Source organism: Camelina sativa, chromosome 2, assembly GCF_000633955.1.
Source record: "Camelina sativa cultivar DH55 chromosome 2, Cs, whole genome shotgun sequence".
Taxonomy (NCBI): Eukaryota; Viridiplantae; Streptophyta; class Magnoliopsida; order Brassicales; family Brassicaceae; genus Camelina; species Camelina sativa.
The window spans coordinates 18,557,594-18,584,490 of record NC_025686.1 but is presented as its reverse complement, the minus strand read 5'-3'; the positions used below and the strand labels follow the sequence as shown (position 1 = coordinate 18,584,490).

The 26,897-nt window shown below is 33.4% G+C and overlaps 5 protein-coding genes across 5 annotated transcripts; 3 read left to right on the top strand and 2 right to left on the bottom strand.

Moving 5' to 3' along the window:
* On the bottom strand, positions 8,084-8,838 carry LOC104729153. The gene has a single exon (XM_010448055.1). The coding sequence runs from the start codon at positions 8,788-8,790 to the stop codon at positions 8,149-8,151; it is 642 nt and encodes a 213-aa protein (XP_010446357.1). The 5' UTR covers positions 8,791-8,838; the 3' UTR covers positions 8,084-8,148.
* Positions 9,371-10,778, top strand: LOC104753830 (anthocyanidin 3-O-glucoside 2'''-O-xylosyltransferase). The gene is given in 2 exon segments (XM_010476026.2): positions 9,371-9,411; positions 9,413-10,778. Coding segments are annotated over 2 exon segments (1,407 nt in total).
* On the bottom strand, positions 16,582-16,924 carry LOC109128875. The gene has a single exon (XM_019236048.1). The coding sequence runs from the start codon at positions 16,857-16,859 to the stop codon at positions 16,599-16,601; it is 261 nt and encodes an 86-aa protein (XP_019091593.1). The 5' UTR covers positions 16,860-16,924; the 3' UTR covers positions 16,582-16,598.
* Positions 19,499-20,842, top strand: LOC104729139 (UDP-glycosyltransferase 79B6-like). The gene has a single exon (XM_010448036.1). It carries the CDS (start codon positions 19,499-19,501, stop codon positions 20,840-20,842), a length of 1,344 nt encoding a protein of 447 aa, XP_010446338.1.
* Positions 24,933-26,646, top strand: LOC104729132 (UDP-glycosyltransferase 79B9-like). Its single transcript, XM_010448025.2, has one exon. It carries the CDS (start codon positions 25,086-25,088, stop codon positions 26,427-26,429), a length of 1,344 nt encoding a protein of 447 aa, XP_010446327.1. The 5' UTR covers positions 24,933-25,085; the 3' UTR covers positions 26,430-26,646.

The window sequence follows — 26,897 nt, the reverse complement described above, 5'->3', positions numbered from 1 at the left end:
AACTAAACCGATATATAATTTTGTTCTAATTGTAAAATCTAAACCTTAACCACTTCATTTGTAAACCCAAACCGACATATAATTTTGTTCTAATCGTAAAATCTAAACCATAATCATCTTATTTGTAAACTCAAACCGACAAATAATTTTGTTCCAATTGTAAAATCTAAATACTAACCACTTCATTTGTAAACCCCAAACCGACATATAATTTTGTTTTAATTATAAAATCTAAACCCTAATTCTCATTTACAAACTCAAACCGATATATAACCTCGTTTAATTGTAAAATCTAAACCAAGCCAATATTTAACTTTCTTTAAATAAAAGTATATAGAATTTGTTTCCTTAATTTGTTTTGCTTTTTAATTTAATTTTGATTTACTTTTAAAAAGAAATATAGATAGAATATTCTGATTGTTGAGAAGGGAAGGGTGAATAAAAAAAGTTCACCTCTAGAGGTGAACCTAAGTAATTTTCAAAAAAAAAAAAAAAAATAGATAGATAGATAAAAGAGGAGGAAGCTATTGGTGTCTTCTTCCAATGAATGAAAGGTCCTTTATATAGAAGTACAAAGAGAGGGTTTTGCTTGATGACAAAGTAAACCTAGTTTACAAGTAATTCTAGAAACTTTTAGAAGATAGGCCTTATAATGGACATCCATCTATTATTCATAACACTCCCCTTTGGATGTCCATTATAATAATGTAACTCAGAATGCGCCGGAAATGCTGCCTCATTAAAAACCTTACCAGGAAAACCCAATGGGAAAAAACCATGGTTAAGGGAAAAAGAGTGCAGAGCGCAACTACTCCTCTTGATGAGTACACATGTTGAGATTTTTGAGACGACGTAATCCGAGATGATAAACCAACTTCATGAAAGTAGCAGTAGTTAGCGCCTTGGTAAATAAGTCCGCCAAATTTTCACTCGAATGAATCTCTAAAACACGTACATCTCCATTTTTCTGCAGGTCGTGTGTATAGAAGAACTTTGGTAGAATATGCTTTGTTCTATCGCCTTTGATGTATCCATCATTAAGTTGTGTGATGCATGCAGCATTGTCTTCATCCATAATTGTCGGAGCATCTTTTCCTGCACATATACCACAATCTTCTCGTATATGATGAATTATGGATCTTAACCATACACACTCGCGACTAGCTTCATGAATGGCTAAAATTTCTGTGTGATTAGAAGAAGTGGTTGTTATAGTTTCCTTCATAGAACGCCAATGGCAGTACCTCCGCATGTGAATACGTATCAAGTTTGCGATCTATCAGTATGGGGATCAGATAAGTATCCTGCATCTGCAAAACTAATTAAATCTTTCTTGAATAAATTGCAAACAAATAAACTCATGTCTTTCGTAACGAAGTATATGTTTAATCACATTCCAGTGCCTTCGAATTGAGCATGAGCTAAACCTTGCTAATAAATTCACCGCAAATGATATATCAGGTCTTGTATGACTAGCAAGATACATTAATGCCCCTGTTTCACTTAAGAATGGTACTTCAGGACCAAGAACTTCTTCATCATTTTCCCGAGGGCGGAATTGATCTTTTTCACATCAAGTGTTCTTACAACCATTAGACTACTTAAGGGGTGTGCTCCATCCATATAGAACCTTTTAAGCACATTTTCCGTGTATGTCTCTTGATGCACCAAAATACCATTTTTAGGTGTTCAATTTGTAGTCCCAAACAAAAAAAAAATTCCCGAGATCTTTCATCTCGAATTCTCTCTTCAAATATTCGACTGTGAAAGAAATCTCTACAAGAGTTCCCATGATATTTAAATCATCGACATACACTGCGACTATAACATATCCTTTCTTAAATATTATAACATATCCTTTCTTAAATCTCTTTATAAATATGCATGGACTAACAGGGTCATTCTTGTAGCCTACTTTTAGTAAGTACTCACTAAGGCGATTATACCACATATGCCCTGAATGTTTTAATCCATAAAGAGATCAATTTAATTTTATGCATTATTAATCTCGAGAATCAGGTTTCACTGCTTCAGGCAGTTAAAATCCTTCTCGAGCTTTCATATAAATATCATTTTTCCAATGATCCATATAAATAGGTTGTGACTACATCCATTAATCGTAAATCAAGTCCTTCTTTTATTGCCAGACTAATAAGGAACCTTAAAGTAGTTTCATCTACCACATGAGAGTATGTCTCTTCATAATCAATTCCAGGTCTTTGTGAAAAATCTTGTGCAACTAAACATGCTTTATACCTCACAATTTTACCAATTTCATTCTTCTTTCGTACAATAACTCATTTATGTCCCACTGATTTTACACCTTTAGGTATACAGACTACTGGTCCACAAACTTCTCTCTTTGCAAGAGATTTTAATTCTGCATCTATTGCTTCATTCCATTTTGGCCAATCACTTCTTTGTGTACACTCTTCAATAGATGTTGGTTCATGATCCTCATCCATAACATCAACTTCTACATTGTATGCAAACATATCATCGACGTCGATTTGCTTTCAGTTCCATTTTATTCCAGACAAGACATAATTAATTGAGATCTCTTCATTATCGGGTACATGAATTTCTTTTTTTTTGTCATATCTAAGGTCTCTTCTAGAGATTTTTCTTTCATAATTATTTCCTCTGTTTCACCATTACTAATTTCTGCTCCTTTTCTTTTTCGATGATTTTTATCTTTGGAACCAACGGGTCTACCACGTTTAAAACGTGTCTTAGACTTATTAGCAGTTTGATTTTGTCCTTCTGTGATATATATTCATATTGGAGCATTTACAGCTGGCATATATGATTTGATTACACTTTTTTGGTCAGTAAACGTGTCTGGCAATTGATTTGCTAAACTCTGTAAATGAATTATCTTTTGGACTTCTAATTCACACTCTTTAGTCTGAGGATCAAGATAAGCCTTTGACAATTGATTCCAATTTATATCTTTTTCCAGCTGTTTATTTTCTCCCCCCTAATTTTGGGAAAATAGACTCATTAAAATGACAGTTCTGCGAATCGAGCCTTGAATAAATCCCATGTGGATGGCTCAAGATACTTTATTATTGATGAAAAATCAAATCCAACATATATTTCCAACCTCTTTTGAGGTCCCATCTTAGTTCGCTGTGGTGGAGCAATTAGAACATATACAACACATCCAAAAATTTTAAGGTGGGAAATATTTGGTTCTTGACCCAGAACTAATTGTGATGGGGAGAACTTATGATGACTTGTTGGTCTGATGCGAATCAGTTCTGCCACATGTAATATAGCATGTCCCCAAGCAGATATAGGGAGTTTTTATTTCATTAGTAATGGTCTAGCAATCAGCTGAAGACGCTTGATTAGTGATTCTGCTAAGGCATTCTATGTGTGAACATGTGGTACAGGATGTTCAACACTTATCCCAATAGACATTCAATAGTCATTAAAAGCTTGAGATGTGAATTCACCAGCATTATCAAGACGGATTGTCTTCAAAGGAAAATTTGGAAAGTGTGCTCGTAGTCTAACCAACTGGGCACGTAATCTTGCAAATGCTAGGTTTCAAGTTGATAACAAGGATACATGTGACCATCGACTAGATGCGTCAATTAAGACCATAAAGTACCTAAAGGTTCCACATGATGGGTAAATCGACCCACATATATCTCCTTGTATGCGTTCCGAAAAATTAATATGTTCTAAATTTATGTTTGCTGGCGAAGGTCGTATAATCAACTTGCCTTTTGAACAAGCAACACATGAAAAATCATTAGGAAGAATCTTTGGGTTCTTCAATGAATGACCACATGAATTCGTTATTATCTTTTGCATCATTGTTGTGCTGGGGTGACCTAACCGGTCATGCCAAACTTTTAAATTTTCTATGGACTTCTGGTTTACTATAGCTTTTGCTTCAATTATATTTATTGTAGTATAGTAAAGCCCTATGGAAAATGCAGGCAGTCTTTCGACAGTATTTTTAGAGCCTTGGGTATTATTTGTGATTTGATGGTATTCAACGCTACCTTTGCTCATTGTCTCAATATGGTATCCATTTCTGCGGATATCTTTAAAACTTAATAAGTTTCTTTGAGACTTAGGGGAGTATAATGCATCAACAATTTCTAATTGTGTTCCCATAGGCAATGATATATTAGCTCTTCCAGAGCCTTCAATTATCTTTGCACTATCAGTTACGGTACTTACACTTGCTTCTTTCATTGTTAAAGAAGAGAAATAACTCCTATTTTAAAAATGGTATGACTAGTTGCACTGTCGGCCTAGCATAAATCTCCACCATTCATTGTTCTTCAAATAAATAAACAAAAATAAATTAATCTCATATAGGTAGTACTTAATTAAATATAAATAGAAATTCATAAATAAATAAATATCTTAATAAATCAACTTTAACCATGTCTCAAAATACATAAACGCATAGAATATAAAAATAGAATAAAAATAAATCTAAAATCCAAATAACTAAAAGTCAAAGACAATAAAATAAGAGACAAGGTTAAATAAATCTAGCTCAGTTTTTCTCTTCTTCAGGAGGAAAGAAATCGAGAATGTCTAGGTGAGTGAAATCACCAAAGTCAAAATCATCTTCTCCATCTTCAAACACCATATTGTTTCCACTTTCTTTCCCTTTTCCTTCATTGATTGTTGGTAGAGCTCAACAAGATGTTTTGGGGTACAACACATACGAGACCAATGGTCTTTTCCTCCACAACGGTAACATATATTTGGCTATGTTGATTTCTCTTGTTTGTTACCACATTTGTTTTCCCACTTCTGGTGAAAGTGGTTCTTAAACTGAACCCCACGGCCACGGCCTCGACTGTATCCACGTCCACGACCACGACCACGACCACTACCACGGCCACAATCTTGACCATTATTATTGATCTTATCATAGGATGTCACATTTGATTCAGAGAATGGAGCAGAACCAGATGGGCGTAGTCCTTGATTTTTCAACAACAGCTCGTTTTGTTTCTCAGCCACAAGGAGACAAGAAATGAGTTGGGAATACTTCACGAATCCCTTCTCACGGTCCTGTAAGAATCCCTTCTCACGTTCTTGTGTCTGCAGGACAATGTCATTAGCATGAAAAGTGGAGAATGTTTTCTCCAACTTGTCTGCATCTGTGACTTTCTCTCCACATAATTCCAATTTGGAAGTTATTTTGAACAAAGCTGAGTTGTTCTCACTTACAGACTTGAAGTCTTGTAATCTCAGGTGATTCCAATCATAGCGAGCCTTAGGTAAAATCATAGTCTTTTGATGATCATACCTTTCCTTTAGATCATTCCAAAGGATTTGTTGGTCTTTCACGCTCAAGTATTCATTCTTGAGATCCTCATGGAGGTGATGACGAAGGAAAATCATAGCTTTGGACTTGTCTTTACATTGAGTTTGATTTCTTTCTTTGATGGTGTCAAGGAGATCCTTTGAATCTAGATGAATTTCAGCATCTAGTGCCCATGCCAAGTAGTGTCTCCACTGATGTCAAGAGCTTCAAATTCAAGGCTCGTAAGTTTTGACATGACTTTTAGCTTTAAATAACATGTTGATAACGTGTTATAGATAGATAAAAGAGGAGGAAGCTAATGGTGTCTTATTCCAATGAATCAAAGATCCTTTATATAGGAGTACAAAGAGAGGGTTTTGCTTGATGACAAAGTAAATCTAGTTTACAAGTAATTCTAGAAATTTCTACAAGAGAGGCCTTTTAATGGGCATCCGTCTATTATTCATAACACACTCATCATTTTAATACACTTTGATGTATTAATTGCAATATAATTTATGTTTTATTGGTGAAATAACACGACCTGTTTTTTTTTTTGTATCAATCAAGCATCCCATACTACTTAATTAAACCAACTACATAAACATTACTAACCAACCATAATACCAATAATAAACCAATATCCAATAACATGCACAACGGAAACATAACTCATAACCAACTCCGATAAAATATCAACACGATATCATTCCTAACCATTCTATCCAACAACCTAGCATACTTCTATATAAGGTTCCAACAATATATAAACATAACAACAACACAATAACCGAGACCCTAGATCATCCTCCTCCTCATCGCCATGATTCCACGTCACATACCTGCACACCACAAATAAGAATTGAGATGCATGAGTATTATTACAAATATTTAGTGAGGCGATCCTCCAATCGACTAGGCTATACACACAAGCGAGAAGACAAACACAACCAATGCATAAAAACAAGCAAACGAGACAATTTTGAACATATGCATAACTTTGCGACCTTGCCTCGACCAATGGACTCTTTGCGTTGACCGATGCAACATCTTTGCATCGAGTGACGCACCCCTTGTGTCGACCGATGCAACCTCCAAATCTCTAGCTGCATCAACCGATGCACTCCTCGTATCGATCGATGCAACCTTGCGTCTCCTCCAATTTCCTAACTGCATCGATCGACGCTTTCTTTACATCGATCGACGTAGTCGCGCAGAGCTTCGCCGAACACGATCTCCTCCGACTCCTCTCGGCTCCATGACACCGGATCCGACCTCAACAGGCCACAACCTCCACGAAAACCACGCACAAACAGGCAAACAAGCAATCAAACACCAAAAACACACACAAAACACACATCCAATCGCTTAGATAAGCCATGGTCAAGCACTCACCTTGATTTAGAAAGAAAATAACAAAGAACATCAAGATCCAAACGTCACTCCACGTTCAGATCTCCCTTCTGGCGCTCTGAACACATCAAAACAAGCCTAGAAACCTTCAGAAAAACGTCCAGGAAATCTCAAGAATCTTTCAGGGACTTTCTCCTTTTCTCTCATATTCTCTCTGGAACGATAAGGAGGCTAAACAAACCCCCAAAGTTGACATTCTCCTTAAATACCACGATTTAGGGCTTTCCCAAATCCCAAACTGTTTCAAACTGGCGATTTAAACTGAACCAACCGAACCAGAAATTGTTGGTCTCGACCAACACACCTATGGTGTTAATCGACATCCACCCCACAACTGTCTATTTGGTTTGCGGGCATTACAATTGGACAGCATATTTTGTAAGTAAATATATTACTTATGAGGTATCATTTATCAATATTGTATATAATTACTATAACACTATAATTTTCAATATTTTCAGTAATTCAAAAATAAAATATTTGTTTTATAATTTTAAAAATAAAGACAATTTTATTCTTATATAATTTCAAGATATGAAACAATAATTCTATTTTGTTTCTCATTAATAATAATAATGATCACAATTTATTTCATATTAATTCTTTAAAATGTAACTCCCATGATGTTTGAAAAAAAAATTAAAAAAACTTTCAACATATTAATATACTTTAATGTATTAATTCCATACAATTTCTACTTTACAAAAAATGAGAAAAAAAAACAAAAAAAAAATGTATGACATATTTATTCTTTGAAATGTAACCATAACTAGCTCCCATGATGTTTGACCAAAAATAAAAACTGAAAACCTCTCATGACACTAATGATATATTGTTGATACCACAAATTTCTCTACAAATAGGAAGACAAATTCTTCATCAAACATCATATTCTACCTCTCACATAAATTTTAAAATTTTGTAATATCAATTTTTATTTAACTAAAATATCTTAATTTTTTTTTCTTTTATGTGACTTTTGTAGGTTTTGAAATGAATAAGTAAAGTCAAAGTTTTAGAGCATATGTGAAAAGACTAGATGAATAAGGTTTAAGGTACATGACATGACACATTCTCACTTTTAGAAGAGACACAAGGTATTTTGTATCTTCTTTACGTTTTAAAATTAGTAAATGTGTGCAAAAGTAAATGTTGTTTAGAATGCTTATTTTGTGTATCAATACTGTACTTTGTTTCTTTTGATATACTTGATAAATTTTAATATAAAAATTTAATTATAGATGATAATTCATAAAATTGTTTCTTTTGTTTACAGTTAATATATTTTATTCATAATATTAATGTTAATTATTATTGAATGTATTTTAAAATAACTAAACATATTTTATTACGTTCATTTTAACCATGCATCACGTGAAACTTTTTCTAATAAACTATATAATGAGCTTAATTTTTTTTTTATTGCGAATGATGGTCCCATAGCTACTTCACTTGTGTGTAGGAGCAGCTGCTTCGATGTGAGAGCAACTATCTTTGAGAAGAGGAGGGAAGAACGGATTTAGCGGAAACATATGTGGCCAACACTTTGAATCTACGTCCGAAAATGCTTTGCAACACATATGTCCAACACTACCAAACTTTCCTGTGAATACTGATTTGAATATCTCAGCTACACAACCTTCGACACTAGAGAGTGATGACCAGCATTTTGTGATATCAACCGGAGGACCAGGAAGAGAAAATCCAGGAACAATTGAGAGTTTATTAGATGTTGCAAGTGTTGGAGCAGCTGCATTGATGCGAGAGCAACCATCTTTAAGAAGAGGAGGGAAGAAAGGATTCAATGGAAACATTTTGGGCCAACACTTTGCATCGATTTCGGTAAACACCTTGCAGCATATCCGTCCAACATTTTCAAATTTACTAGTTAAAGCCGATTTGAAGATTTCGATTTCGCAACCTTGAATGCTAAGGATCGACGACCAACATTTTGTGAGATCAATTGGAGAGCCGGGAGAAGAAGATCCAGGAATAATAGGGAGTTGAGCAAGGCCCGGCCTCACTAAAATAGTGACACACAAAGTCACTACAAGAATCGTGGAGAGAAGAGCTTTGATCTTACCTTCCATGGTAACTATTGTGATATTTTATGTTTATGTTTTTAATAAAAAAAAAGAGTCGATTGTTTAATTGGGATGGTTTGAGTATCATTACAAACAAACTATTTTATATGGAAAGAAAACGTTAAATTTATTCCAAGAGTTACACTCTTAGAATTAATTGTCCGTTTAAAACACCTGAAGTGTTATACTTTGCAAATGTAACTCAAGTTCTGACGTTGACTGTGGGATTAGTAAAGGAAACGAATTTAAATATGATCTATCAATAATTGGTGGCCGATTCATGCAGGCCCATGACTGACCACATGATGTCCGGTTTTGTCTATTACTCTTTTTGTTGATGCATGTTACGATACCATCACGTGTTGCACAGTTGCACTTACACGGGAGGTTACACTTGCCCGGTCATTTGGTTCCCCAAATAGCGACACACTATTCACCACGAGCCACACTCACCAATCCGTTTAGCGGGTTTGTGCCTTTTTATACTTTGAAAAGACAAATCTCAGAAATCAAACAAAAGAAGGAAAAAGTATATAAAACAATATTTCCGGTAATTGAAGGTACAAGACAGAACCCAAAGAAGAACATGGGTGATTTTGGATCAAATGGTTCGTCAAGAATGAGCATTGATGTATCCATGGCTAGCCTTTGGTCACATGACTCCTTTTCTCCACCTCTCCAACAAACTCGCAGAGAAAGGTCACAAGATTGTTTTCTTGCTTCCCAAGAAAGCACTAACCCAGCTCGAACCTCTTAATCTGTACCCGAATCTCATCACTTTCCACACCATCTCCATTCCTCAGGTCAAAGGGCTCCCTCCCGGTGCCGAAACCAACTCCGACGTCCCCTACTTCTTGACTTATTTGCTTAGAGTTGCAATGAACCAAACCCGGCCAGAGGTCGAGACCATTTTCCATACAATCAAGCCTGACTTGGTTTTCTTCGATACTGCCGATTGGATACCGGAAGTTGCTAAATCAGTGGGTGCTAAAACCGTTTGCTTCAACATTGTGAGTGCTGCGGCAATCGCGTTGTCTCTTGTCCCTGCCGCTGAGCGTGAAGTCATTGACGGGAAGGAACTGTCAGGGGAGGAGTTAGCTAAGACACCTCTAGGTTACCCATCTTCGAAAGTCGTCTTGCGTGCGCATGAAGCAAAAGCCTTAAACTTTATGTGGAGGAAGCGTGAGGGGACTGCTTGTTTCTTTGACGTGAAAGTTACCACGATGAGAAACTGCGACGCGATAGCTATAAGGACTTGTCGTGAGACAGAAGGCAAATTCTGCGATTACATCAGTAGCCAATACAGCAAACCGGTTTACCTGACCGGACCAGTACTCCCTGGATCCAAACCTAATCAGCCCTCTCTAGAGTCTCGGTGGGCAGAGTGGCTAGCCAAATTCAAACCCGGTTCGGTTGTGTTCTGCGCTTTCGGTAGCCAACCCGTTGTAGACAAGGTGGATCAGTTTCAAGAACTCTGTTTAGGGCTAGAATCAACCGGTTTACCGTTTCTGGTTGCAATTAAGCCTCCTTCGGGTGTATCAACCGTCGAGGAAGCGTTACCGGAAGGATTCGAGGAGAGGGTTCAAGGGCGTGGCATTGTGTTCGGAGGTTGGATTCAGCAACCGTTGGTGTTAGACCATCCTTCTGTGGGATGTTTTGTTAGCCACTGCGGGTTTGGTTTGATGTGGGAGTCTTTGATGAGTGATTGTCAGATTGTTTTGGTTCCGCAGCACGGAGAACAGATATTGAACGCAAGGCTGATGACGGAGGAGATGGAGATGGCGGTTGAGGTGGAGAGGGAAGAGAATGGGTGGTTCTCGCGGGGGAGCTTGGAGAATGCTGTGAAGAGTGTGATGGAGGAAGGTAGTGAGGTCGGTGAGAAAGTGAGGAAGAATCATGACAAGTGGAGATGTGTTTTGGCTGAGTCTGGTTTTGCTGATGGTTATATCGATAAGTTTGAACAGAGTTTGATTGAACTTGTGAAGAAGTCATGAATTCACTTCATTATTGTCCAAGTGTTATAAATTTTAAGACATTATGAAGTCACGTTTAATGTTGTAATCATATTACATTATTGTCCAAGTGTTATACATATGATTACAGCACACCAACATAATTAAGCCAACTTCATAACGTCATGGATATTTTTGCAATCATATTTAACGTTGTGTTTGTGGACACAGTTGCAAAATTATCCATAAACTTTTTGAAAAAAAAGCGATAGAAAGTTGGGTTTTAGTGATATTTGAAAGTTGGATATTGCCTACTCCTAATGTTTAAAATATGAAAATCAAAAGGCAAACTAGAGTTAGCAAGGGAGATTCATTGCTACGGGAGTATCCACTATCCATATAGATCTACCAAAATGTCAAGAATCTTACGTGAGACAAAATTAACATATTCTGAAGAAGGCGAAGATTTTGGAATCTGAAGTTGTAGGCACATGTTAACCACCACGGTGGCTTAATCGTAACTTGTGTATCATTATTTTACTGTTTTTTTGTTTCACATGTTAACCACCACGGTGCATTAATGCATATCTAAATCCGCCCATGTGTTCTTGTTCTTTTATGATATACTAATAAACCCAAAAGTCAGTAATCTTACATGAATCGTTGGCTGACCATCGGCGGATTACCATTAAATGTTAATAATCTATGCCGAAAGTCCAATAGACTAATGGGAGGAAGAAAAGAAAACCAAACAAATATGTATAAAAACATGTAGTAGAATAATCTTATACTAAATAAAAGTAGAAGCTATAAGCTCCTAAAGCTATTCACCTAGGATTTAAAACAACTAATCGGAATTCAATATATCACTAGTTAATATTTTTTAAATTTTCAGAATTTCTATATTAAGATATTTTTTAAACGACAAATTAGGATTTGACATGTCATTCATTACCATTTTTTAAATTTCCAGAATTTTTCAGAAAAAGTAAAATTTTAAATTTATGAAAATAATAAAAAATTATATACAATATTCCACATCGGGTAGAAAAGTTTTAGATGATGGTTCGGAACCAATATAGCTTGATTTATCATGCTTCCAAGTTTAAAAGTTTTATTCGGTTTGATCCGGTTTTTAGTTGATCAAACTAAAACTTTAAAAACTTTCAAAAAAGTATTATAATATTTTAAATTTTTAAAAGTTTAAATATTATAAATATTAAAACTTTTAAAAGTTCTTAGCTTTTAAAAAGTTTTTAAATATTATAATTTTTAAATTTTAAATGTTTAAAGTATTATAATTATTGAATTTTTTAAAAGGTTCAAATATTATAAATATTTAAACTTTATAGAATTTTTAAAAATATTATAAATATCCCCATAGAAAGTTTAAAATATTATAAATATTTAAACTCTATCAAAAGTTTAAGTATCATTAATATTTAACTCTAAAAATATTTAAACTACTCTAAATTTTTAAACTCTATTAGAAATAAAAATTTAAGTATTATTAAATATTATATATTTGATTTTTTAATAACTTAAAAATATCTTATTTATCTCTCTTTGTGTTTTACATCTCTTATGTTGTAAAACATGTTTTTGTGTATGACTTTATAGGTGATTTGATATTGTTTCAGTAATTTTTTTATTTTTGGATCTAAGGAAGAAGGATTGACCATGTATGACCTTGATTTGATGTTGTATGAGTTAATTTTTGAGGTTTGAAGAAAAAGTATCGATGACAAACACATTTTTATTAGCTATACATATGTTCATATTACTTTCTCTACAAGTAATTTGCAATTTTGTAGTATCAAAGATTTTGGTTCGAGAAATTTCAATACATGTGGATTTAAAACCGAGTAAGTATACGGGTGAAAATATCAATAATTGAGTACATGTAGTAACTATGGTGATCCATGAAATTTACGAGAAAAGAGGCAATGATTTTGGTCTTGGAGTTTGATGGATTAACAAGTTACGTGGTATTCTAAAAAAAAAGATTTTAAATGTTCTACTGTGAGGAAGCTGACGAAAAATATGAAGAAGAAGAGTATAACGACGAACCGGACGGTAAAAGTAATAATGATAATTATCATGAAATTTGACGATGAAAATGAAGAGAAAAAATACGAAGAGTAAGAAAATAGTGGAAAAAAAAAACGCAAAGACATAAATGGTGGCTGTCAATTAAATATGAGAAAACGAGATTAATTCATTATTCTAAAAATGTTTCGTTTGTCTGGTGGTCAAAGAAATGATTTAGTATATTCAAGATCACCAGTTCGAATGTTTGATCTGCCTCACTTAGATGTCCAGTTAAATTCATGATTATTTTGATCAGATTTGATTTTTTTAGCACAACTAATTTTTATATTTTTAAAAAATTGTATATCTGAAATAAAAGTTTTGACTTAATAGTAATTTAAAGTTTTCTAAAAGATAATTTTTCATAACTGTCATCAATAGTATATAATTTTCACCAAATTATATCAAATAAACCCACGCTAAAGTTGGTTCAAAATCTAGTTACTTTTAAAAGGTTTAACCAATCATAAATAAAACTACACTAGGTAAACAACCCGCACATAGTGCGGATGAATCAATTCAAATAAAATTATTTTGAGTAAAATTATTATTTGAGATCTAAGATTCGTTTGTATAAAACAAAATCTGTAGCTAATTTTTTATTATTATTCAAATTTATGACTATTTTGTGTAAAAATACATTTCACCCGTGAAATATTTGAATGTAGAAAAAATTTTAACGTGGTGGAAAAATATGTATGACTTTATTTTAATAGAATATGAATAATTATCAGTTAAAAAAAATTGTTTTTTTCTAAAGAATAGTAATATAGATTTAAATCAAATGGCTACAAATAGTTTTAATTTATTTAATGAATTTTGATTTAAATATATAGTGGCATAGATGTAATTAGTATAATTAATGAGGGTTATTGACTAAAATATGCTTCGAGCTCTCTGGCGACACACATCATCATTCTTAAAAAAAATGTTTCTCTATTAATATATAAGAAATAATATAAAATATAAAATTAATCTAAAAATTATATAGAAACTTAAAAACATCTAACTTTTTTTTTGTCAACTAAAAACATCTTACCTGTGAAACGAAAATAGTATATCTATATATATAAAGTTACATTTTCTCACTCTTGGTGCTGCCACGTCAGCTGCCACGTCAGCCACTTCTTCTATAATTTTGTGGGCCTTACAGATTTTAATAAGCCCTTTAAACAATCATACAAATGAAAAACTGATCAACTAAATTTCATCCAAAATCTGTAGGTCCAACACTATTTCATTCAATGTCTCTAGACTCATCACTATTTTTAAATCCTATGAATTCAATTTTTTTATTTTAAAATAAATTTTAATATTCATTTAGTGCATATTTATGTTAATTATAATTAATCAAAAGTTTAAATAAAAAATAATTATGTAAAATAAATTAAATGTTAAAATAAGAAAACAATACTATAATTTTTTATTAGTGGTAATAATATAGTTAAAATTTTCTATTAAACTAATCATAATTTAAAATTTCAAATATCAAAACAAGGCAACCCAAGCAACACTTTCAAAGAATCAAGGAAACACAACTAGCTAGAAATCAATTAAAATTATTTGGCAGCACTTCACAAATCCATCACCAAAGACAAAGACGCAAAAAGATGAACACACATTTAATAAACTAAAAAGATTCAAATATATGAATGCCACAATCAGATAACCGTAACACAAAATTCTATGAAAAAGCAACCGAGAAAACAAAAAAACAACCCGGACTTTATAAAATTACAGCAAGATAAGCAAGAAAATTATTTTTTTCCAAAACACAACTCACACCGAATCGAAAAAATCACTCACAGGACAAACGGGGAAAAAATTACAACCAAGAACACAAAACAACTCACAACTTAATTAGAAAACCTAAAGAAGCTAACATATTTTCATATAAACAAATTTGCAACCTAATTGACATTCACCTTTAACAAAATCAACAGGGGATAACCAAATATCCCCAACAGGTGCGAAGCGAGCAAAGAATAAACCAAATACGCAAACCCCAAAAAAAAATCAAGGGAAAACGATTATGACAGGAATGACTGAAAAAATGATTACGAGCATCAAAGACATAAGTTCAATCCTCAAACAGACCTCTAGATCGGAAAATTGCTCTTCTCCTATCCGTTCACAAGTACATCGGATTTTGAAAAAGAACAAATCAATTTTAACTCAATAACATACAAATAATGGCCTAATAAACCCACAAATTATAAGCCTTACAGAGAAATTGGGCCTGAATGAAACAAACAAAAATAGTCTAGAAAAGATGAATGTAAGTTATTGATTTTATTTATTTTTCTTAATAAAATCCACAATCTATTTCACTCCAAACACTAAACATTGACAAAAAAAATTACTCCAACAGTTTACAAAATACATATGAAAATATTAAATAACAATTCAACCACAAAATGGAAAATAATAATAAATTAATGACAACTAACAACTACAACAAAACAACAACTTCAACTAAACAATGTTAACTTCTAATAATATTTTTTTTTTTAAGTATTATAAACACACAAGATGATCTCAATTTTTCTTTTAAAAACAGCAAACTAAATTATACTTATTGCAAAACATATTTTTATTAAAATATCTAACAAAACAACATAAGCAAGCAAAATTAAATACAAAAATAAACGTAAAGATGAATTTACAAAAACAAAAAAAATATACACAACAAAATTTAGAATACACTTTAGTCTAACTACCGCGCAGCGCGGATCGATTGCTAGTTTTTTTATATAAAACAGATTTGAAGAAGGCGACGGCGACACATAACCACGTTGTCTTTGATTAAATGACTGGAACGTTGTATTATTATTTATTATTTTTATTAGTTGGCTTAGTTATGTTGTTTTTATTTCATTAGCTGGCAGTGTGAGCCGATCGATATGATAACCATTAAACGAGTTCTAAAGAAATCAAGTATACATGAAGAAGAGGAGCTCTCAGAAAAATATTGAAACTCAACTTCTGCTTTCTTTCTTTCCTTTGATTTTTTTTTTTTGTTTTTTCCTTTTGTGAAAAATGTATCCTATGGATTTCGAAATAGTCACCTCTCCGTTTCATGATCATCCTTTATCATGTAGTGCTTCTGGTTTTGCCAATCTTCGGTGCCTCTTTTCTTGCCTCCCTTTATCGCGAAGAGGTTACATCAACTATCATTGCACGTCCACGGAGTGCGGCTTGATGATGCACAAGGAATGCGTCGACCGCTTTCTCAATCAGCCATTTATGTGTAATCACATTCTTAAGATCTTCTCTAGTACTGCTATCCCACCGCTTGACAGTAGTGTAGCTAACGACCGTTGCCATTTTTGTCGATATATGCTTCCGAGTATGTTTGCTCGTTGCACGATATGCAACATTAGCATGGATATAAGTTGTATGGTAAAACCACCACCACTCACAATTTATGTACCAAAGCACCACAAGCATAGGCTCACCCTCTTGTTAAGGCTAGTCACCTTTACTTGTAATGCATGTGGTGTGGAAGACGACCGCAATCCTTATGTATGTCTTGAATGCAATCTGATGGTCTACAAAGATTGTATTGAGAGTCTACCGCGAGTCATAAGCATAAATCGTCATAACCATCGCATCTCTCATACTTTTCATCTTGGTCAAGGAGAAGGAGATAAAGAGTGTGGCGTTTGTCGGAAAAAGATTAATTGGGTCTACGGAGGTTATGAATGCTCTCGTTGTCCTAGTTATGTCGTCCATTCAAAATGTGCAACAAGAAAAGAAGTGTGGGATGAGTTAGAACTCGAAGATGTGCCTGAAGAAGTAGAAGATATCGAAGATCCATTCAATGTAATTAATGAAAAGGGAGATATCGTTCATTTTAGTCATGAAGAACATGTTCTCATCAGGTTGGATGAGAATTATGTTACAGATAATGTTTACATGCGTTGTCGGTGTTGCATTCTTGCCATCAACGGTGATCCATGCTACAAATGCGTGGAATGTGATTTCATCCTTCACGAAACGTGTGCTAATCTTCCTCGAAAGAAGCGACATTTATTGCACAACCATAAACTCTCTCTAGAACTTTCACCGCCACGGATTGATAGAGACGTGGATGATCTTACGTGTCGATCTTGTAAAACCTTAACTGATGGTTTCATGTACGAGTGTCATCATGCAGGTTGCAAACGTCATGTTAGGTATGATGTTCGGTGTAGTTCTGTATCGGAACCGTTTCAACATGATCTGCACGAACATCCCTTATATTTTACCTTGCAAAGTTCGAGACGATGTCAGGCTTGTGACACAGATATAGAAGATAATCCCTTGAATTGTACGGTCTGTGATGAGTACTCATTATGCATGAGATGCGCTACTTTACCAAGAAAGGTAAAACACAGGTGTGACGATCATTTTCTGTCACTATGTCAAGGTTCTTCTGTAAACGATTCCGGTGACTTGTGGTGTGATATTTGTGAGACAAAGACAGATCCGCGTGTGTGTTACTATACTTGTGTTGAGTGTGGACTCAGTCTCCATATTGATTGTGTACTTGGAGATTTATATTATATGAAGCTAGGACACACATTCCCTACTGTTGAAATACTTCCCAACAATGGTGCTACTCGACCTCTTTGCATCAGTTGTGAATTTCGTTGCAAGTTTCCCTTCTTCCTGAGGGTTACAAAAGAAGAATATTCTGTATACTTGTGTTCAATAAAATGCCCAAGTACGCACTAGTTTCTTATTCAAATTCATGTTTTACATTCTCTGTCTAAATTGTAAAACAGTGTGCTTTAAAAGTCTTTCAACATAACTTTCTGTTAAGAATGACAGTATATTTGCATGGTATTTTTTTTAGTGGAGAATATAATGGGGTTTTTAAGAATATTATTAGACGCCGATACTTATTGATTTTCCATGACTGACTTAATTAAAACACATACTGATTAGGAATAAATCTCTTAATCCTACTATATTAATTGAGAAGTACAATTATGAAACTAACCTTAAAATGTGTAAAACAATTATATTCAATTGCCCTTAGAAAATTTTAATTAAGATTAACTAAATAAATATAATTAATTAAAAATAAAAAATGCCGACATATAAAAAATTAAAAAATTTAGAAAAGTAAAAAAAATCTATTCAAATCAAAACTAATTTACACTTAAAAATTTTTAAAAATAAAAATTAACAGCTAAGATTTTTTTAAAATACAGATAATTATTAGTTTTAAAAAAATTATTTTCTCCCTCTAATAAAATTATGGACGAAAATTACTAAATACCTTTTTAAAAAATATAAACCAATCAGAATTTCAAAAACTACGATTTTATATCCAAGTAGACAATCAAATTATTTTTAATAACTAGATTTCGAAGATTTTATTAAGATTTCAAATTATGATTTTCCTATCATCTTTTTTTATTTTATTTACAAATTGGTTAGAATTTTCATATAATGCTTATGATTAATAAATATGCAGATTTTTTTCTGCATGTGTTGTGATTTGAATTTTTAAAAACGAAGATATATTACTCTTTTTAATGTAATAGATATATTACTTAATCTATGGAAAAAGAATGTTTGTTTTAATTTCCATATTGGCGGATTGGTAAAACTAAATTTATATAGTTGATAAATTAATAAATTTTATTTGCTCACAATTATAATATTAAAATTACTACTTCATATTTACAAAATATTGATGCATATATAACAAACAAACAATATAAAACTATAATATACATCAAAAAATAAAATACTATAATACTCATAATTAGTATTTAAAAAGACATATAAAAATTTATAGAACAATTAAAAATAAATATTATCTCAAACAAAATAATATTTTAAAAATATATAACAATAATTTTTATTATTATATTATAATTTTTAAAAAATGTTGATCCGTGCTTAAAGCACAGGATATCTTCTAGTTAATATGTAAACGATTGGACGCAACCTCAGATTGCGCATTTGTCATCCTTAGAGTTAGAGTTAATGATGGGATCGGAGCTGAATGTGGTCTTTCTAACAACCTCAGATTGCGCATTTGTCATCTTTAAAAATATATAACAATAATTTTTATTATTATATTATAATTTTTAAAAAATGTTGATCCGTGCTTAAAGCACAGGATATCTTCTAGTTAATATGTAAACGATTGGACGCAACCTCAGATTGCGCATTTGTCATCCTTAGAGTTAGAATCCTTAGAGTTAGAGTTAACGATGGGATCGGAGCTGAATGTGGTCTTTCTACAAGTAAAGATATACTCCAGATTCACATATCTGATTAGCTCTTACAAATAACATATGCAATCATAATTGAATGTCATGCATGATCTTTACAATTTCCCGTAAGTTGGGGAATAGATTCCGGAAGCTAAATAATATAGTATTTTTTACATTTGCCGTTAAATTGTATGATTATACCATAGATGAGGGAGTAATTTCCGAAATTAATTAACAAAAACTCCATACAGATTATAAAAATCTTAAATACAGTAGATATTAATTAAAAACTAAAGATTTATTCGTAACTAAAGATATTAATCATTCAATTCATACCAGTACTCTCCTAAACTTCAGGTCTTCTCTGTAACTGAATTCTCTCACAAAACAGAAACATAAGAACCTTAAGAACAATATTAAAAGAAAACAAAAAATTAAGTAACATAAACTGAAATGATGTCAAAGTTTCATGCTTTTATGTTCCCTTGGTTCGGTTTCGGTCACATGACTGCATTTTTGCATCTGGCTAACAAATTAGCTGAGAAAGGGCACAAGATCACTTTCTTGCTTCCCAAGAAAGCGCTGAAGCAACTTGAACCTCTCAATCTCTTCCCAGACTACATATTCTTTCACACTCTTACCATCCCATCCGTAGATGGCCTCCCTGCTGGCGCCGAGACAACCTCGGATATACAGATATCTTCAGGGAGTTTTCTCGCCTCGGCTATGGATCGGACACGCAATCAGGTCCAAGAAGCGGTTTCTATAGGTAAACCGGATCTTATTTTCTTCGATTTTGCTCACTGGATTCCGGAAATAGCTGGAGAGTATGGAGCCAGGAGTGTGAACTTTATAACCATATCTGCAGCATGTGTAGCTATCTCGTTTGTCCCTGGTCGTAGTCCAGATGATTTGGCTGTTCCTCCACCTGGATATCCTTCGTCTAAGGTTTTGCTTCGGGGACAAGAAACGAACTGCTTCTCCTTCCTCTCACATCCGTTTGGAGATAATACTACGTTTTACGAACGGATCATGATAGGACTTACAAACTGCGATGTCATTTCTATAAGGACTTGCCAAGAGATGGAAGGAAAATTCTGCGATTTCATCGAAAGCCAATTTCAAAGAGAGGTTCTCTTGACAGGTCCAATGCTTCCTGAGCCGGACAATAGTAAACCACTTGAAGATCAATGGATGCAGTGGTTGAGCCGGTTTGAACCAGGATCAGTTGTATATTGTGCATTGGGCAGCCAAATCATTCTTGAAAAGGATCAATTCCAAGAACTCTGTTTAGGAATGGAGCTGACTGGTTTACCATTTCTTGTAGCGGTAAAGCCACCAAAAGGCTCCTCGACAATCCAAGAAGCCTTACCAAACGGGTTCGAAGAGAGGGTTAAGGGGCGTGGAGTGGTTTGGGGAAGATGGGTACAGCAACCATTGATATTGGCTCATCCATCAATAGGCTGCTTTGTGAGTCATTGCGGTTTTGGTTCAATGTGGGAGGGTCTAGTGAATGACTGTCAAATAGTGTTTATTCCACATTTGGGTGAACAAATATTTAACACTAGATTGATGAGCGAGGAACTCGAGGTCTCGGTAGAGGTGGAAAGAGAGGATACAGGATGGTTTTCAAAGGAGAGCTTGAGCGGTTCGATTAGGTCTGTGATGGATAAAGACAGTGAGCTAGGGAACCTAGTGAGGAGAAACCACGCCAAATGGAAAGACTCTCTGGTTAGTACTGGACTAATGAATGGTTATGTCAATAAGTTTATAGAAGCATTACAGAAACTAGTCTAGAAGAGAAAGAACATGAATAAAACACTTTTTAAAGAAACTTGGTTTGCCAAAATGACGTTATATGCATGGACTTTCGAAGCTCTAATCTCTCAAATTTCAGTTTCTATGCTAATTCTACACTCTGTATATTCCGCACACGTAAACCAAATATGTATAATTTTATATGGTCGTTTCTCACATGCATTGTCATGTATAATTCACATCGTCGTTTCTCACTTGCATTGTTGATATTGGTTCGTCTAAACCCACGTAACACGCTAATACCTAATACTAAAGCATGTGCTTGTACCCCGGAAACGTATATGTATTTTATCTTTGATCCACTAAAAATCGGTCTTAATATTGTTTTGGGCTTCTGGCCCCAATATATTGTGGAACGGCTCTGATCATAGTACATATATCAAAGCATAGATGAAGAGATATTTCACTAATGACTAAACATACAAATCTTTCGATGGAATTAGTCCTACCATGAATCAAACTTAACGAAACATTTAATTAAATTTATCTCTACACACTGCGAACAAGGAAGGAGACATTTGATAAAGCTAGAAGTCAGTGAGGCAGAATCTATATTATTAAAAGGGAAGCATTTTTAATAAGTAATATAGACTAAAAAATTATTATATGAAATGCCAAACATATATTAAATGGATTACGGTTAGCCAAAAAATCAGAGCCAAACAGGTATTAATTGATATTTTAGTGTAGATGAACTTAAAGAGAACAAATAAAAATTGTAGCCAAACAATATGATTGCACGATATTAAAGTGTATATTTCCTAAAGTTAAACAAATCTTCCCACAAATCTACCCACGTATTTAGCATGTCAACCTTTAATGTAACATATAACAATTCAAATTATATTGTTACGATTAGGAGATTACAATATTATAATATCTTTCCTTTAAAAAATTATTCCTTTAATAAAATATCATCTTTGACAATTTACACATAAATTTCGGATAATTACCATATTCTAAACGATTTCGAAATATTCTTATATATAAAATTTTAGCAACTTACCAATTATAATTATAGACGATATGATTAAATCTTAAATACTAGAAAATAATTTTTTAAACATGCCCTACAACTATAAATACAGTAGACGTAATGAAGGTGTAACTCATCTCGAATACTGCAAACCATCTAAAATTACAAATTTTTCCAAAAAAAAAAAAAAAAAAATGGCTGCAAACAATGATTTGGAATATACAAGTGAAGATTGTACCCAGTTTGAGGCAATATACAACTTTCTTAGAAGAAACCTTGAAGATGATACTCGATGATGATGATGTGAGAATACATCATTTATGTGTAAGAAAACTAAGTTAAAAAAAACAGCATAATAGATGAAACAAATTTTATTTTAAATGTTTTTTGTTTTAATCTTCTATATGTCTGTTCACAACTTCTCAATTTTAGGATGGAGTGAAGAAAAAAATGTCAAAGAATTAGAGAGATTTGTGATTAAACTCGATTGGAAAATAATTGAGAAGAATTATGTTTCTGATTTGCAAGTTTCTCTTTGATTACAGATTTAAGAGGCAATGGCAGATGCATGCTATCATGATCATAGTTGGAACTTGGAAGCTATTTTCAATCAATTCTCTATGTTGAAAAGGATACCATCTACAGTGTACATATAACTATAAGGTTCACAAGGTTTACATGTAGGAGTTATATTTTCAAAAATTACTTTGTCTAAGTTTATTTAGTATTAATTCAAATCTATTCTGATTAGTTTTCAAATGAGAAGTTACGAGGATTAAATTACTAACCTCTTATTTCTATGGAATGGCAGGTGCTTGCATATGCTTCTCTTGCCTAGATCCATATTGCTTAGCTTTTTGTCTAACTTATTAACATGACAAAAAAGAAACTGATTTTGTCTTTCTTTCCAATGTAAGAGAGTATATTTGACGGCAAAAAAAAAGTGTATTAGAAAGGTCATTCAAATCATCTATTATCAGAATAGTTTTAACAAAATCGAGCATCACTTTAATATTATGCCTAGAACCCATAATCGGATTTGCAAGAAAAAGTTTATATTTAATTTTAATCATTTACTAGACTTGGTATTCTAGATCAATAATCGTAGAAAATAAGAGTTGTGATGGTGACAATGATATTCTGCGAAAACAATAAAAATCAAGATGTTGAAGTCACTGAGTCATTCAGTTTCTCATAGTTATAGTTTGAGAACAATTTACAGAAAAATTTTTTTTTTCTTTTTTTTTGTTGGACAAACAATTTACAGAAAACTAAACAATTAAAAACACACTTCGATTCAAAACTTTAATAACATACACAAAACAAGAGAATAATAAAATTGTAAGAACCTGATCAACGTTGATGACTGATGAGCCTTGCTTTGACTGATAGAGGAAGGATGAAGAACCGCATGCGTCTTCACCAATTGCTTTCAGAGAAACTTTCTCTTTCTAATTTTTGGTTCTCGACATTGACGGAAAAAAAAAAGTAAAGTTCTTGACAGAATTTTTTTCCTTGGGCCGTTTAAAACCCAACAGTAATTTCAGTAATATAAATTACTGAAATGTTTAGAAGAATTGTTCTTAAGAAAAAAAACTCTAAATTATGCTTTTTTTCTTTTTCCAAACTCATTTTTATATTACCTATTTGGCACAAAATTAATTCAAAGCATGCATACTTACATCACTAATTAAGGTTGGACAACTAAAATTCGAAATAAAATTTTGGGAGAAAGAAAACAGGACGAGATTTATTTAATTTTCCAGTGAACCCGCAGCTTTTCAGGTTACTTGCGAGCTTACAATGATAAACCAAATAAGTAAATATAATCTATAAATTTTCAGGTATATATTATCTAATCTATAGTATTAAAATCTTATAATAATTTGTAATAGATATGAAATAATTTGTACCAAATGCCCAACTGATATACGTTCGGGTTATAAATGTTATACCAAATCTTTTAGTTATTTTTTAATCTGTTGGAATAAAATATAATATTTTAAATCAGTAAATTATTATTTAAACTATAGTTATGAATGAGAAAACATGATATATATGGGATGAGACGAATCTGAGATCTCGAAATAGACATACCACCTTTCTCTTTTTTTTTTGTCTTTACTTATAACAAAAACGAATTTAATTATTCTGTTTGTATAAACTGAACTAAAAACAAATCTATTACTAAACAGGTACAAGTTTGGATTATGAATGTTGATTCCTAAAAAATATGTTTACAAGTATTACCTCACATGTATATAATATAATGCATACAGGATAATAAACTTAGTTTTTGAAATCAATTCCGCACGTACATACGGATTCGAATCTAGAAGATTTACAACAACCATTAGCTTTGCCAAACGTAATTGTAATATGTATGAAGGACTAAGAAAAACTTTATGTTAAAATTGATCCGAAAATTTATCCCCGGAAGCTATTTTACAACTATGCATACTATTTTTTATTATTTTACAATTATGCATAATATTTGTAATACAATATTTTTACAAAAAAACTCTCAACAAACCCACAAAACAAATTTGTAATTAACAACAACATAACAAATTCTTTTAGAAATAAAAAAAACTTATGAAAATATCCCCGCACGTATGTGCGGGTCCGTATCTAGTGAGATTTTAATAAACTTTGACAACGAATAGACTAAATTATTCTCTAAATTAGACGGGAAAAAATGCCTATTACCATCTCACGGCCGACAAAAAAATAATGGATATTTCTATAAACTGTTATACAGTTTTGTCATATATTATTGCTGTTATTAGTTGTGGCCACGGGAGCTCTACTGTCTATTGAGGCACGTGTCATATTATTGCCTTTGACACTGAAACGTTGAAAAACATACAACGCAACTTCTGACACTCGGAACTACCTTTCATTTTCTCATAAATATTGGTGTTCAGTCTTTAGCCGGCCTCACATATTATATCCCGATAACTAGTAAAGGGACCAACGCTTCATCGCACTAAAATTCAAAGACAATTGAAAAAAAAAAAAAAAAAAAAAAAAAAAAAAATCTTGATCAGACTTTTTTTGATATATATATAGGAGTTATCTCAATCGCATAAACTATATAGCAAGAAAAGAAACAGAAAAACAAAAAAAAAAAGTATATCATTTGAAAGTTCAAACGCAACAAAAATTATTCTGGCTCTTTTTGAAATCTTTCTTTTTTGTTTGTTTTTCGGTGTTCTGCTTGTTTCGAAAATTTAGGAAAGAAAAATGGGTGAAAAGTTTCACGCTTTTATGTTCCCGTGGTTCGCTTTTGGTCATATGATTCCGTTCTTGCATCTAGCCAACAAGTTAGCACAGAATGGTCATAAAGTCACTTTCTTGCTGCCTAAGAAAGCTCAAAAACAATTGGAACATCACAATCTGTTCCCAGACAGCATCGTCTTTCACACTCTTACTATTCCTCATGTTGATGGCCTCCCTGCTGGCGCCGAGACCGCGTCGGATGTCCCACTCTCACTGGAGAAGTTTCTGACCGCAGCCATAAATCTCACACGCGATCAGGCCGAAGCAGCCGTTCGTGCTTTGAGACCAGACCTGATATTTTTCGATTTTTCTCATTGGGTTCCGGAAATGGCGAAAGAACATGGAGTCAAGAGTGTGATGTACTTTGTGGCAGGGGCTGTCTCCATGGCTCATTCACTTGTCCCCGGTGGTGAATTTGGAGTACCTCCACCGGGTTATCCTTCATCGAAAGTGTTGTTCCGTGAGCAAGATGCTCATGCCTTATTGTCCTTTTCCATATACTATGAGAGCCTGTATCACCGGTTAACCACAGGTCTTATGAATTGTGATTTCATCTCACTTAGGACTTGCAAAGAAGTTGAAGGTAAATTCTGTGACTATATTGAGAGTCAATACCAGAGAAAGGTTCTTTTGACAGGTCCAATGCATCCAGAGCCAGACAACAGTAAAACACTTGAAGCTAGATGGAGTCACTGGCTGAGTCGGTTCGAACCGGGATCGGTAATATATTGTGCATTGGGAAGTCAAATCAGTCTTGAGAAGGATCAATTCCAAGAACTCTGTTTAGGAATGGAGCTCACTGGTTTACCATTTCTTGTAGCGGTCAGGCCACCAAAAGGTGCAAAGACAATACAAGAAGCGTTACCGGAAGGGTTCGAGGAAAGAGTGAAGAATCGTGGAGTAGTCTGGGGAGAATGGGTACAGCAACCATTGATATTGGCTCATCCATCAATAGGCTGCTTTGTGAGTCATTGTGGTTTAGGGTCAATGTGGGAGGCTCTAGTGAGTGATTGCCAAATAGTCTTGCTTCCATATTTGTCTGATCAAGTTCTCAACACGAGATTGATGTCTGAGGAACTCGAGGTTTCGGTGGAAGTGCAAAGAGAAAAAACAGGATGGTTCTCCAAGGAGAGCTTAAGTGTTGCAATCACCTCGGTCATGGACAAAGATAGTGAGGTGGGGAATCGAGTGAGGAGGAACCACGCCAGAATAAAGGAGATTTTGGTTAGTCCTGGATTACTAATCGGTTACATTGATGAATTTATCGAAACTTTGCAGAATCTAGTCAACGATCCAAATCTCGAATGAACTAATTTCATCATAAAGCAAGTACGTAGCAGGTGTCACAAATAAGGAAATAAGAAACGACGCCATGATGTCGTTGTTAGTGTTTTGTCTTTTTTCTCAAAGTTGTAATAATAGATGATCATTTACCACACAAAAAAAAGTTGTAATATATAAAAGATTTTTCTTTAGTCAAAGTTTGTCTTTTTCTATAGAAAAAGCAAGAATGCGAGTTTACTTTCATGACCAAGATATGCTAGTGCCAAAACATAATTTCTAGTAACAATCCTCTAGTAAATCTTGGAACAAGTTTTTAAAATGAAAAAAATGGATAAGTCTCTATAAATAAACTAAACAGCTTATTTCTATTTTTCCAGTACAAAAGTTCAAACATTATGAACTTATGATACAAGTGCAACTATGGTCCTGTTTGTTTGACCATTTGTGTGATTCATTCAAATGATCCATTCAAAAGCTTCACCCAAATGAGTC

Coding starts and splice junctions, on each gene's coding strand:
- LOC104729153 (XM_010448055.1), bottom strand. CDS start 8,790: ATGGAAGGTAAGATCAAAGCTCTTCTCTCCACGATTCTTGTAGTGACT.
- LOC109128875 (XM_019236048.1), bottom strand. CDS start 16,859: ATGTCGCTTCTTTCGAGGAAGATTAGCACACGTTTCGTGAAGGATGAA.
- LOC104729132 (XM_010448025.2), top strand. CDS start 25,086: ATGGGTGAAAAGTTTCACGCTTTTATGTTCCCGTGGTTCGCTTTTGGT.
- LOC104729139 (XM_010448036.1), top strand. CDS start 19,499: ATGATGTCAAAGTTTCATGCTTTTATGTTCCCTTGGTTCGGTTTCGGT.